The sequence below is a fragment of the Danio rerio genome, chromosome 4 (genome assembly GCF_049306965.1).
Source record: "Danio rerio strain Tuebingen ecotype United States chromosome 4, GRCz12tu, whole genome shotgun sequence".
Taxonomy (NCBI): domain Eukaryota; kingdom Metazoa; phylum Chordata; class Actinopteri; order Cypriniformes; family Danionidae; genus Danio; species Danio rerio.
In genome coordinates, this window is record NC_133179.1 from 23,368,218 (window position 1) to 23,382,079 (window position 13,862).

Genomic DNA, 13,862 nt, shown 5'->3' on the forward strand with positions numbered 1-13,862 from the left:
AAGAAGACAGGGAATATCCTGAGGGGACTGTTTTATTCACATTAGCTATGACAGATTCATTACGGCTGAGATGTGAACAGAGAACAGAACAGAACAGTAGAAAATGGATAGATGGTTGGAGAGACAAACAAACAGACAGACAAACAGATGTATGGACAGACAAAGATAGATAGATAGACAGACAGACAGTTAAATAGATGGATGGATAGAAAGACAGACAGACAGACAGATAGACAGACAGATAGGGATGTCATCTCACCCTCATCCTCCCATTGCGTATGGCTGGTCCGTCTTCAGCCAATCTCAGAACAAACAGGTCCATCTTATACTCACGACCTCCACGAATACTAAAGCCAAAACCTTTCATCCCCTTTTCCAACTCAACCGTGAAGAAATCAAAATCCTGCAAACACACACACAACCATAAAGACATTTCTGTAATTTTCTGTAACATCCATAATGTATGCTTACTGTAAATTATCTGTCAAGTGTCACCTAATACATTCATAGAGTACATAGTCATTAGGGCAAAACAATGAATAACATTTGCAATAATATTTTGATACTATAAAATGTGATTTTTAAAATGCAATGCAATTAGACTTCATGTGGGGGTCATAAGAATATTGTGTAAGCAAAGAGCATGCATGTATTGTGTGGTCCTTTAATGTACAAATCAGCAAGCCACAATGAGAATGCAGTTATGTATATAGTATATGTTTTGATCACCAGCTGGAGTGCCCAAGACCTCGACTAGAAGGCACTCCACCCATTACCTCTGTCACCCAGACTACATTTCCCACATATAATAACACTTTCTAAATGCTAAGCAATGGGGTTTTCAAGTCTTACTTTGTCTTTGTTCTTTGCTGGTGTTTTTAGTTTATGCTGGAAAAGCATGTAATGTACTGTGGAAGTAGCTAAACGATCAACAAATGTAATCATAAAGTAAACACAAAACAAAATTATCCAACTAAATCTCCTTGGGACTCGAGACTTGTGAAACACTCTCGCCACCAGCCTTGATACGCTCTCATTGCTCTTATGCTGTGTTCCTACCAGACACGGCACAAGCGAATAAATCATACTATTCACGCAAAAATAGACGCGTGAACATTTTGAGTTTACTTGCTTCATTTGTGCGTCATATTAACTTTACAATAGATATGGATTTGCATCTGCCTGTTGACTCTAGCTTTGTAGCTAGAAGGCTAACATGGATTTTATTGAGATAGTAGCTGTGTTTATGTGCTTTAGGCAGGCTGAAAATCATCGGGGTTGTGTCCGAGTCCACTAGATCCTTTCAGAGGTACACCCAGCTCTGTGGGTTCATCAACTCCTCCAGAAATTATACCTGGATGATGGAGGATTTCAGCGGTGCTTCAGACTGAGCCGAGCCCAGTTTGATGAACTGTTGTCCGGTGTCAGGAAGAGGATTTCCCCTCAGGACACCAATAACAGGCACTACGTCATAATCACTTCCCTATAAGAGCAAGCACATAATTGGTTAACATGGCACAAATGTCCACTGAAGTTCAGATTTTCCAACTTGAGCAGCATTAGCTCCAACCACACTGCTCCCAATTATTTTTTTTTTTTGAGAGGTTAAGTCAGAGTACATTAATGTGTAAGCAAATGTGTGAAGACTACACAGGACTCACCATGTAGACTTCTTGCAGAAGTTTTAAATTAGATTTAATGGGGAACAGGTGGACTAATAATCAGTGCAACGTGTTGTGGGAAATGTAGTTCGGATGACTGGCTGAGGAAATGTATAGAGGGCTCTCTACTGGAGCTCATAAGCACTACAGTTGCTGATCATCACAGTAAATATGATTGTTTTAATTATGAGTGACCAAGCTTGAAACATTTATTTTATGAAGATTTTTAGAAAAAAAAAGTGTCAGTCATTTTTGTTCGCTTGTTCCATGTTTATTTTTGAATAATACAGAATATAAAAAAAAACAGCACATTAAATCACAATCGCACTATTGGTCATGGTGAAAGAACTAATGGAATGAAATGAAAGAACTGTGGCATCCTGCTGTCCGGTAATAAAAATGTGCAAGGGTCAGCAGGCATCAGCCTGTAGTCCACTATAGATAGTGGTCACTATAGGTCCAATATAATTGCACTGTAGTCACTATATCGCAATTAGATTCTTTTCTAAAAATTGTTTAGCTCTAATAGTCATGATATTCACCTCCTGATTATTAAAGAATTATATAAAGCAGTGAGCATTTATACTCCTTATAAAACTGTGGGAGAGAGTGAAAGAACTACCTGTGGCATCCTGTAGTCTGGTAAGGGAAAGGTGCGAGGGTCAGCAGGTAGCGGTCTGTAGTCCAGCAGTGGTGGGTGTCTGTAATCCAGCGTTGGGGGCTGTCTATAATCTGCTACAGGAGGGTGTCTGTAGTCCACCGGAGGTTGACGGTAATCAGTAAATGGCTGCCGAATGTCGGGTTTTACATCCTGCCTGGCTTTCACCTCTGACCTGTAGCTAAAAAAATACTTTTATTTACATATGAGCAAGTGTGCAAAAGTGTTTGAGCGACAGGAAAGCTTGCATCCAATCAGATGGTAGAATATATGTAAAAAGAACTCATGCTGTTTACTCAAATTGAAGTATGCTCGAATGCATGCAAATCTTCGACCACGTCTATGGTGTTTATTGTCAAGCTTGTCTGCGGCAATTCAAAATAGTATCTTTTATCAGCCATGAAAACTATAATACATAAACACATAACAGGAATGAGGAAATTCTCAAAATATTTACTCTGTTTATGTCTGTTTACCAGCAGAAGCTGTCAGAAACGTCTTGCCGCTGACGGAACTACAGCTCTAATGAATTTTAAAGTTTAATGCAGGATAATGTTCTGTTGAAAATGGCGGAGCCCGAGGAGCTCTAGGGTGTATATTGAAACTTGAGAGAGCATGGAGAGGAAGTGAAATCATTGGTCCCTGCAGGCTACATGAATGATTAAAAACTGTTTTAAAGAGCCGTGCAGGTAAATTATTCAGTTCTGTGAAAGATAAGTGATTTTACGCAACTACCTAATAGTGAAAGACTGTCTGTGAGTCAGAGAGCTTCAGATTCACTCTATAAATAGAGAACTTTAGGGAGTTTTACTGTAACTTGATGACAGAACTAGTTTAACTGGACACTTCTGTACAGTTATATATTGGTTAACGGGATAGTTCATAGTTAATCAATTCTGTCTTCATTTACATGTTCAATAACTGTTTAAGTGTCTGTTAAACACAAAATAAGTTTTAATGAAGATTGTTAGAAACCGACAGACATTGACTTTTTATTTTTTCCTAATGTGAATGTGAGTGGCTACCAGTTTCCAGCATTCTTTAAAATATCTTCGTCAGTGTTCAACAGAACAAAGCTTGGAAAATAACTTGAAGGTGAGTAAACTTTAAGCAATTTTCATCTTCATCTATCACATTTCCAGGATTCTCAGAAGTCATCATCATTGGTTAAACTTCTAAAGTCATAAGTAATTTTTTTGTATTGCTAAAAAATGTCAATAGCTTTTTAAAATAAGGGAGAAAGTATTGAGAGCTTTATTACATTTATTAGAAGAGAAAATTGTCAAATTTGTTGTCACTCATACATACTCAAACTACTTTACTTGTCACAGTTGGGTTTAGTTGAGTTTAATGTAATGTAACTGCCACTGGTGAAGGCTGAAACAATTTTACAGATGCATGTTAAAGTAAACACGAGGCTATATTCGCTTAACGCTTTTTCAAGTTCAGTGTTTTATGCCAACCATTACCTAATGGCCTGTTTCCACTGAGTGGTACAATACAGCACGATATGTTTCGGTTCGGTATGCTTTTATGGCCGTTTCCACTGTAAAAAGGTACCTAAAAGCAAACCATACCACTTTTTAGGTACCCTTTGCAAAGGGTACAACAAAAGGGTACGAAAAGACGAAGCAAGATAACTGAACGCTATTGGTTTACAGAGATAAGTCACTCGCTTGTGCAACAAGCCAAGTGAATAAAAACAAAGAACCCGCCATTTTTAAAAACACAGCCGAGAAATTACACGTTAATAATATATACAAATGGTAACAAGCCATGGTCGACCAGAGCTCAAACAAGCCTTGACGCCTTGATGAACAGCCACAGTCAAGAAGAAGAGCAGAATCTTCCTTATGTCCGGTGGTGGTTAACAAGGCAGTCTAAAGCGCAAGCGGTTTTGCTTTCTCATGTGCATTCGCCGCGCATCTATATTTGAAATAACAAACTTCTTGAGCTGATGATAATAATGTGCGCGTGATTATTTAAGTGGTTCTGACATTCGATTCTTTCAGAAACAGACAAACACGAGATTGACCAGTGAAAAAACAAAAGAGAAGCCCCAAAAAAACAAATGATTGTTTCAGCAACCAAAAAAAAAAAAAAAAAAAAATTGACAAACTGCCATGTTTAACTATTATCATCACCTTTTGGACTATTAGGAACTCAGAATGATGGAATTACTTTCTAACAAGAGGTTACATGTGCTGGTGAAGATTAAATATATAGATGAGAGGTTTGCACTGACTCTGGGCTTTATGTTGTGTGTGGTTTTTGAACCCAAAAAAGAACTAAATCTATGCTGTGTATAGTTTTTCTGTAAATTGGGACTGTAAGAGTCTGTATGTGTTCATATACTGTATGTTGCATTTATTTATTTAATATAATTGCAGACGTTGCAGTAGGCAATTTTTATCATTGATCTGCAGTTATAATCAAATCATGTTCATAGAGAGGGTAGTAATGAACATTTATATAAGTATTTATGTGTATGAAGCATCTGTGTTGTGAGAAGTGCTTCTCATATGATATTTTAACGACCCTTACAGCTTTACTTTGACATTTCCTTGAGCGAGAATGCCGTTGACTGAAACTTTCTGTCGTACACCATGTCCACCAAAAGAGTACTATTGGTACCCTTTTACCAGTGGAAAGACAAGCTTGTTAAAGGTGACCCGTACCGACCCCTACCCTACTGTACTGTACCACTCAGTGGAAACAGGCCATTAGGTTACCTGCCTTATTTTCACACAGTGCCACCAAGTGGTCAGGATAAATGAAATATATATCTTTTTGCTTACAACTTATGAACATTTCAACAAATATTAAATTAAAATGCCTAAATCCATTTGAACCCTAAAAATGTCTGATTTCAACTATATATTTTTTTAGTTTATTTGTAATGTATTTAGACAAAATTTATGGAATTTTAATTGTGGCATTGACCTTTCAAGCTTTTGACACAGTGTTCTGTTGGTCAACACAGCAAATTCGATTGACCAACATGAACCTGTTGCCAAATCTGTGTTTTACGTGCAAACACAACATTTCACCTCACACATATTAATTTTTTTGCAATTCAGATTCCTACTTGCTTTAACTGAAGAAGAGTGTAAATGCATAATATATTAATAGGTTTTGCTCAATTTTAATAAGCAATGGTAAAAATGACTAGCACATTAAAATATTATTTAATGTCCTCAACAAATGTCCAAGGAACTGAGCAACCATCAGGGTCAAACACTATACACATTTTCTTCAGAAAACAAAGTGTCAACCTAAAAATAGTGTTGTTGTAGTAGTAAACCATTAATCCTGAAAACCATATTTAAGCAATAAAGTAATTTAAGTTAGTTTCTTGCCTGCTGTCGTGGCTGTAAGTTTGTACTGGCTGAGTTTGCGGGTTCTGTTGGGTCACTGAGCTGGGATGATTGGCTGGGCTGTTTTGAGTGACAAGGCTCGGCTGTGCTTCTGAAATGGGTTGCTTTATGGGACTGGGTTGAGGAGCAGAGTTTTGTTGAGCATTGGAGTTTGCTAGAGGGGCTGCACCGGTCTGGTTCACAGTGTTAGGTTGACACACTGGACTTGGCTGGGCCATAGGACTTTGCTTCTCTGAGCTGCCTGCAGAAGGAGTGCTGTTAGTCTCTGAAAAGTGGAGAAAAGACAAAATATAAGTAATTTCTAAATCTTATCTTTGTTATACAGGTGTCTATATTTAACATCTGTTAAGGTAGCAGATTAAAGGTTACATGAGTGCAAAAAATAACCATGGCTTTTGATAGCTTTTTGCATGTACTTTCTGTGGTCTTTTAGAAGCAAATTTATTACAATAATTGAATAAATTTGCATGTCAGTTTTCCATCCTGCAGTGGTAGTTCATGTAAGTGTGAAAAATTAATCTTTTTAATAAGGCAAAATCAATATTAAGTCCAGTTTACAGTATTTGTTCCAAGATCATAGACACATTGATTTATCTAAAGTGGTCAAATGTGGCATGTACAAATAAAAAACTAAATATTATTTTGTGCATGTATTAAATTTGCCAAGTTTTAAAGCTCATGAGCTGCATTTTCAATATCTTTCATATTGTGCAACTGAAATTAAAATAGAAAGATCGCTGTCATGCAAATATCCACATTTAATAGAATCTCCTACATAGTATATCACATATCATATTTATTTACAATTTTTATGATTACAATGTAATGAAAATGTGTATTTACATTGTGTTAAACGGTGCCACAGAATGCATTGATTCAATGTGTTAAATTGATCTCTAAAACATGCAGGCAGTAGGGCTGCATGATTTTGGAAAAATCTGATATTACGACATTTTATTTTTCTGCAAGAAATATTGTGATATGAATAGTTTCAAAAATCAACATACATCTAAGAGCAAGTAAAATATTGTTTTGTTTTCACTGTCAGAAGAAATAATTCAAATTTAAGAGTTTTTCCTGAAAACAAGCAACATTATCTGCCAGTGGAGTAAGTAAAATGATCTTGTTTTCGCTTTGAAATTTAAATATAAACAAAACAAAAATTCTAAGTAAGACTTTTTCTGTCATAAATCATATAAATTTCATATAAATACAGTGACTGGATACAATTCTGTAGCTCGTAGTCACTTCTTTGCGAAGTGAATATTGTGGATGTACACATTTTGATATCGATGCTTAATAGGTACTTAAGATGCTCAAAACTTCTCATATCCAAAAATTAGCCGCAGAGTAAAGGCAAAAGGGCCAACAAGTGCTAAGCATCTCTGGGAACTCCATCAAGACTTTTGGAAGACCATTTCAGGTGACTACCTCTTAAAGCTCATCAAGAGAAGGCCAAGAGTGTGCAAAGCAGTAATCAAAGCAAAAGGTGGCTACTTTGATGATACTAGAATATGACATATTTCTGTTGATTCACACTTTTTTGTTATGTATATAATTCCACATGTGTTAATTCATAGTTTTGATGCCTTTAGTGTGAATCTACAATTTTCATATTCATGAAAATAAACAAAACTCTTTGAATGAGAAGGTGTGTCCAAACTTTTGGTCTGTACTGTATGTTAAATTAACGAAACAAACATTAACAGACTTTATGGCTCTTTGGTTTGAGACTGAATACGTTTATAATCCGTATATCCTGCATTTTGCATTCTGATGAACTGTGAACACTCCATTTTCATGCATGGCTGCCTGTTTGACAGATCTGCTCCTTTTTACCACTTCCATTTTCAAAATAAGAGTCCTACACACATAGTATGATTTATACAATCTTTAATAATCTTAAAAAATAAGGAAAATTTGATTGTTGTAACCCCAGTATGAAACCTTGTGGGCAATCAAACAGCCTGTGGTGTGTATATTAACCACACAGTGTGGACCATCAGAGTGTGTGTTCCTTTCAATGCACTAAACTCTTGCTATTCAGTTATGCCTAAGTACTGTATATCCAGATTTTCATTCAATGGCATCTTTATTCAATAAGGAAAGCTATAAATATGGCATGTCTCCACACCCAATAAAGAATGACCTTTTCAAATGGCATCATGTGGCCATCTAAAAACAGCAAATATAAGAACTGTTTTATCTTAATTGGTTTGTTTTTTTAACTGCTTAAATAAGTGCAATTTGTGTGGCACAGTTTTCCACTTTGCAGCCTGGTTCTGAGTGCTCATAAAGGCACACTACTAAAATTGTACTACTCTGCTGGAGTGTAAAAAACAAATAAGATCAATACTTGGATTTTGGTGGATTTTTACTTGGATTAACGTAGATACTAGGTGCTTATCAAGATGTAGAAGTGCTGCAATAATGTACAGCGTGTGAGAAATCTACAATGTGTTATGAAATTTTACATTTATATTTGAAACACAGTTTTTAACAATTTTCTCCCTAAACTGATCTCTAAAACACTCCTACCATCACTTTCCCCTACCCTCTGTTAAAATCAAGTAGTCCTTTCCCAACCTAACTCATTGGATGAGCTAATTGAATGACAGTTCAATGCTCAGGAAGTCAACAAATAAATGTCCTATTTATAATAATCTCTGCATCTTAGATTAAATAAGCCATATAACAAAAGCATAATTACAAGCAGCCGCTTCAATAGCAGACATACATCCTCCCAGTCGTCCACTCACCCTCCTGAGGGATGATCCTGAGTGTGACACTTAGTCCGGCGTCCTTGATCAGTTTGACGATGTCGGCATGCGGCATGTTGACGATTGATTGATTGTTGACGGCCAGAATACGATCTCCAACCTTAAGCTTCCCACAGTGGTCTGCTGGACTTCCCTCAATGATGCGGCCGATCTTATGAGGCACAGCTAAAAACACACACATACAAGCAGTTTTATTTTTTTACGTAATACGTGGAGAGAGCTCTCTATCTGCACTCTGTCCTTTCCTGTTAGTGGAGCTGTTTTTATATACGAGCGTGGGCGCTGCATTAGAACATTGTAACTAGCCTCTTCAGCCCTCAAATAGAAGTGCATCCATTATTAATACGCAGGTTTATGAGGACATGCTGCACTTTTAAAATCACTATGACCCTCTGAAACAGCCCGCCTGTGTGAGCTATTACAGTAATGGAATGTCCCAGATTGAAAAGAAGTTAAAGTTAAAGTGTTGAGAAATAATTGTTCCATACCAGCAGCGGCTGCAGTTTCGGGCCTGTTTAGTGAACTGATAATGACAAATCCGAATCCTTCGGTCTCCTTGCGCTGGATGGATACGTCATTAGGCTGTGCATTCTGATTGGCTGCTGTGTCTGGAGGGGAGGAGCCTGTGGTGGATGGGGCGGAGTTTTGAGAGGGGGCAGAGTTGTTACAGAACATTCGGGAGTTGAAGTCACTTCTCGGGGAACTGTGTTGTGTTGATCCAGGACTGCGGCCGTTCTCTGGAAAAGGTTCGCCTGAAGGTAATACAGTAAGAGAGAGCAGATTTTTCAGAACATTACATTTTCATTGCTTGGGCAGATGAAGTTAGAAGTTTAAGACTCTGAGTTTTGATACTTTCTTACATATATCTGAGTAATTGGTGGTTCATTTCACTGTGGCAAGCCCTGTTAAATCAAGGACTAAGTCAAAAAAAATTGAGGAAAGGAAGTGACATTTTCTTACATAATAGCATACTGAGATTCAAAGGTTTGGGGTCAGTATTGCACAGTGTGTACAAGAGACCCCTTGTTCTTTTATTTTTTAGATATTTGCTTTTGGTAAAACTTTAAGTTTTTTTTTAAGGATTTTAAGGTGTCCTTGCTACATGTTCCATGTACCTACTATACTAATTACAATTAATAAATGCTAAACACTTTGACTGTTAAAGTAATTTAGACTGTTTTAAATATTGATTTAACTACACAGCATTGTTGGTTTACAATGAAAATCCAACACATAATCCTGTTGCACTACTACACTTGACTTTGGTTTTATTGTAAAAAACAAACAAACAAGAAAACATGTTAAATGAGAATCTGAAATGTTTTTATAAAAAATAAAGATGATTTAGCATTAAAAAATGTTTTATTTTGATTCTTTTTAAAAATAAATTGTTTGTACACTTTATATCTTCTGATTTTTATAGTAAACCAACCGTAAACGGTTGAAATTTTAGAAATTATGGGATGTGTTGAAAAAAAAAGAAGTTTTTTTTTATTGATTGTGTTAATATGAATTGAGTGTATTAACACACACAAACATAGGGAGAACATGCAAACTCCACACAAAAATGACAAACAAGCCAGTCGAGGCTTGAACCATCGACCAGTGCAACCCACTGTGCCACTGTAATGCCCACTAGTACTATTTTTTTTCTTGGTGGGGTAGTTAAAAGGATAATTACATGCAACTAATCGTCATCCTGACCCAAACAATAGAGTACGAACATGTAATTAATTCATATTACTCAGGAATGAAATTAATAGTTACACTGTAACAAGGGCACCTTAACATAAAGTATGTTTTATTTAAAATTTTAAAATGTTTATTTTTTTATGATTTTTTTTGTTATTTTTATTGGTTGTATTTCTATGTTTATATATCATGAAATATGTCAACTTATTTTATATTTTAAAATAAGTTGACAAATTTCATGACTTTTTTAAAGTTTATTTTGTTTAAATAAATATTAATGTTTTAATGTTATTGTTTAAGTCATTTGTTTTATTGTTTTAGTTCCAGGTATCAATCAATCAATCAATCAATCAACCAACCAACACAGAAACAAACAAAATATATGATGCTGCATAACTGTTTACAGCAATAAATATGATAATTTTATATTAATTTCTGAAGAATCATGTGACTTTCAAATATTTCATATTTAACAAAGCTCATTAATTCAGCTTTGAAAGAAGGAAACTATTTACTTTTTAAAATACAATTGTAAAACAAATATATATCTAAAAAAAAATGTTTTAATTGTAATAATAATAATTCAAAATGTTACTTACACTTTTAACCAAATGTGATCCCTTTATTACTTACTAAAACTCATAATGCTTTTATAATACTGGTCACACTTTGCAATAAGGTCTTGCTATTCAATGAATTTACTAAAATGAACCACTGTAGTAACTTACTTCATACTTGTACAGCATTTATTAATCATAGTTCAACATTTACTAATGCACCCAATGAACTGTGAGCTAACACGAATTAACAGTGAAGAACTTTTTCCATTAACTGACTTTATTAAAGATGAATAAATACTGTAATAAATGTATTCTTCGTTGTTTATTCATGTTAGATGATACATTAACTAATGCAACCTTAATGCAAAGTGTTACCTTAATACTTAATAATATTCACCACATTTCCACACGATTCTCTGTTCATATGCATATTTTAGATGCAGCAGCAGGTATCACCAAAGTGTATGTGTGTGTGAGTGAAAGACACAGTAGTATAAAGTTTGTCTAAAGCTGGTCTGAAGGCCCTCTGTGATCAAACGGCAAACCAAAAAAGCCAAAACCCAGACATTTCCCCAAGATGCAAAGGGGGAGAAGGGATTGTCCAGGGAAGATAAGACTGAGAGGATGAGTCAGACAGCACAATCTGATCCTCAGCTCGCTGAAAATTATTAGACAGAGTGGACGAGACAGACAGATAAAGAGAGTAACAATATAACACAGGCTGCTTCATTACCTCCATTATCTTCATTATCACCTTCACATGACAGAAATATATCCTTCGCAGCAGTCTGTAATTGCTGTAACTGACTGGAAATAACAAGCTTTAGTCTTTAAAGGTTGTTTCTTTGGCTTTACGTCTCAAGGGTTTGTTCTTATTAAAACAAATTTCTGTTGTTTTTCTCCTTTTGATATGCAGTTCACTGTGCTGAAAACATTGTATAATGCTTACATTATTTATGCTGCTTTCAAATGCCTTTCATGTGCAGATTGTATTGCTTTACTTTGATCAATACCCAGACTTTAAATTCTTAACTCTGAGAATTGATTTTCAAATTAATATGACATATCAAGCTGTAAAAGCTGACAAAAAAGAAACAGCAGGAATTGTCAGGTAGTATTACACTCATGTCACAATAGTTGGACATATAAAAATATATGTAAAAAATAATAAACTGAAAAACAAGATTAAAAAAACAGTTGTAAAACATTGCAAAGCTTTTTTTTTCCAGTAAATATATAAAATCAGACATTTTTTATTTTGTTGCGATAGCAGTGTTGGGTTAGTTACTTTAAAAAAGTAATTACAATGATTGCATCATTAAAATTGTATTTGAAAGACTTTTCTAATTACTTTGTCTGAAAGGTAACTTAATTACTTGACTAAACACTACTTAAAATCCACATTAAATCCTAATGCATATACAATAGAAATTAAACTCTTTAAACATTTTTACAACAGAACCTTTTAATCAATAACACCATATTTTATTGTTGGACAGATCTAACATTCTTTAGTTTAAAAAATCTGTCTATCATAAAAAATATGTGAATTATACACACACACACTCACACACACACACACACACACACACACACACACACACACACACACACACACACACACACACACACACACACACACACACACACACACACACACACACACACACACACACACACACACACACACACACACAATTACTCTGTATCTCTGAATTTATGCCTTATGTTTTCATGAACTAATTTTTCACTAGTTATTTTTTTAATTTTTTATATTTATAAGTATATTTTAAATATTCATTTTTTAAGCATGTTCAATTGTCTTGATAAATATAATCTTTAGTTTAAAATGTTAAATTATGCAGAATATATATTTTTTCTAATTTGATATATACTGTACAGAACAGTTAAATTTAACTATGTTTTATGTATGTTTGTATGTAGTTATGTAATGCTTAAGTACATTATAAGTAACTGTAATTAAATGATCGAAAAATGAAAAGTAATCACTTAATTTTTTTTAGCAAAAAAGTAATTTATTAGCTGTAACTAATTACTTTGTAACTAATCATACACAATACTGAGTGATCATCCTTTTCACTATTTTTATAAAAAGTGCTTCGAATTTTGTCTAAATGTTAACTTTATAAACAGTGCTTAGCATAATTGAGTACAGCCCATTTTAAAAATGAAAATTTGTATCCATTTCTCAGTGAATAAAGGCAATATATTTCGGTGTATGCACAAACATAATATTGTATATCCTTCTACTGAAAATATTTATTTAAAGGATAGATTTGTGAGGAGTGTACTAAAATATGCTGAGCATTTTATGTTTATGAAGCACCAGTCCTACCGCACCCAACCCGGTTTGATCTGGGATCGAACCGGCAATTCATTGCATAGGAGTTGGATGCTCTAACATGGAGGCTAAAGACCATGACCTCTGGCGTTTGTAGCACCTTTTGAGGCAAGAGGAGTGAGTTTTACCTGCATAGCACTTTGGTAGCTGGCCTCCATTACATGTTAGTACTAAATCACAAAATAAATGTATACATTCTCAAAAATACAGGTACATGAGCTGTCACTGGTGTGATATCTTTACAAAAGGTACACATTTTTACTTAAAGGGTCCATATTGGCACCTCAAAAGTATATATTAGTACCTAAAAACGTTTAGGAGGAAAACTTTTGTACATTTTATGTACTAACATGTATCCTTGATGTATTAATATGGACCTTTAAGGTACAAATTTGTAAGGTATCACCCCAGTGACAACTGGAGTACCTTTATTTCTTATAAAGAGTGTATAATTCATTTATTAAAACTGCACAAAAATGTGAAAGCCACCATAGAAAACGTGTTCCCCATTGAACAGTGTTAGTTGTCGAAACAAACATAATGTGTCACCTGTGGGCTGAACTCTTCGTCGTACAGTGAGCTTGACCTGTCCCGTTCGGGCTGCCCCATGCATGAGGTCAATGACGTAACGGTGAGGTTTTCCAGCCACCACGATCCCATCGACTGAAATCAGCTCATCTCCAGGCCGCAGACGACCGTCTTTATCAGCAGGACTCTTCTCAATGATCGCCCCAATCAGGATCTGCACAGACACAATGCTGTCACCACACAC

The 13,862-nt window shown here is 35.2% G+C and overlaps 1 protein-coding gene across 50 annotated transcripts in view; it reads right to left on the minus strand.

The window, feature by feature from the left end:
- magi2a (membrane associated guanylate kinase, WW and PDZ domain containing 2a) overlaps positions 1-13,862 on the minus strand; it is a 328,630-nt gene that overhangs the window by 12,377 nt on the left and 302,391 nt on the right. For 21 of the 50 annotated variants that reach the window (XM_073946355.1, XM_073946359.1, XM_073946349.1 and 18 more), the window contains 7 exons: positions 13,640-13,832; positions 8,965-9,228; positions 8,456-8,641; positions 5,679-5,961; positions 2,284-2,500; positions 1,355-1,483; positions 260-403 (listed from right to left, as the gene is read on the minus strand). In XM_073946355.1, coding sequence (XP_073802456.1) covers positions 260-403; positions 1,355-1,483; positions 2,284-2,500; positions 5,679-5,961; positions 8,456-8,641; positions 8,965-9,228; positions 13,640-13,832 — 1,416 coding nt within the window. The remainder of the gene's footprint in view (positions 1-259; positions 404-1,354; positions 1,484-2,283; positions 2,501-5,678; positions 5,962-8,455; positions 8,642-8,964; positions 9,229-13,639; positions 13,833-13,862) is intronic. The other 29 variants (XM_073946372.1, XM_073946344.1, XM_073946345.1 and 26 more) reach the window with 3 other exon arrangements.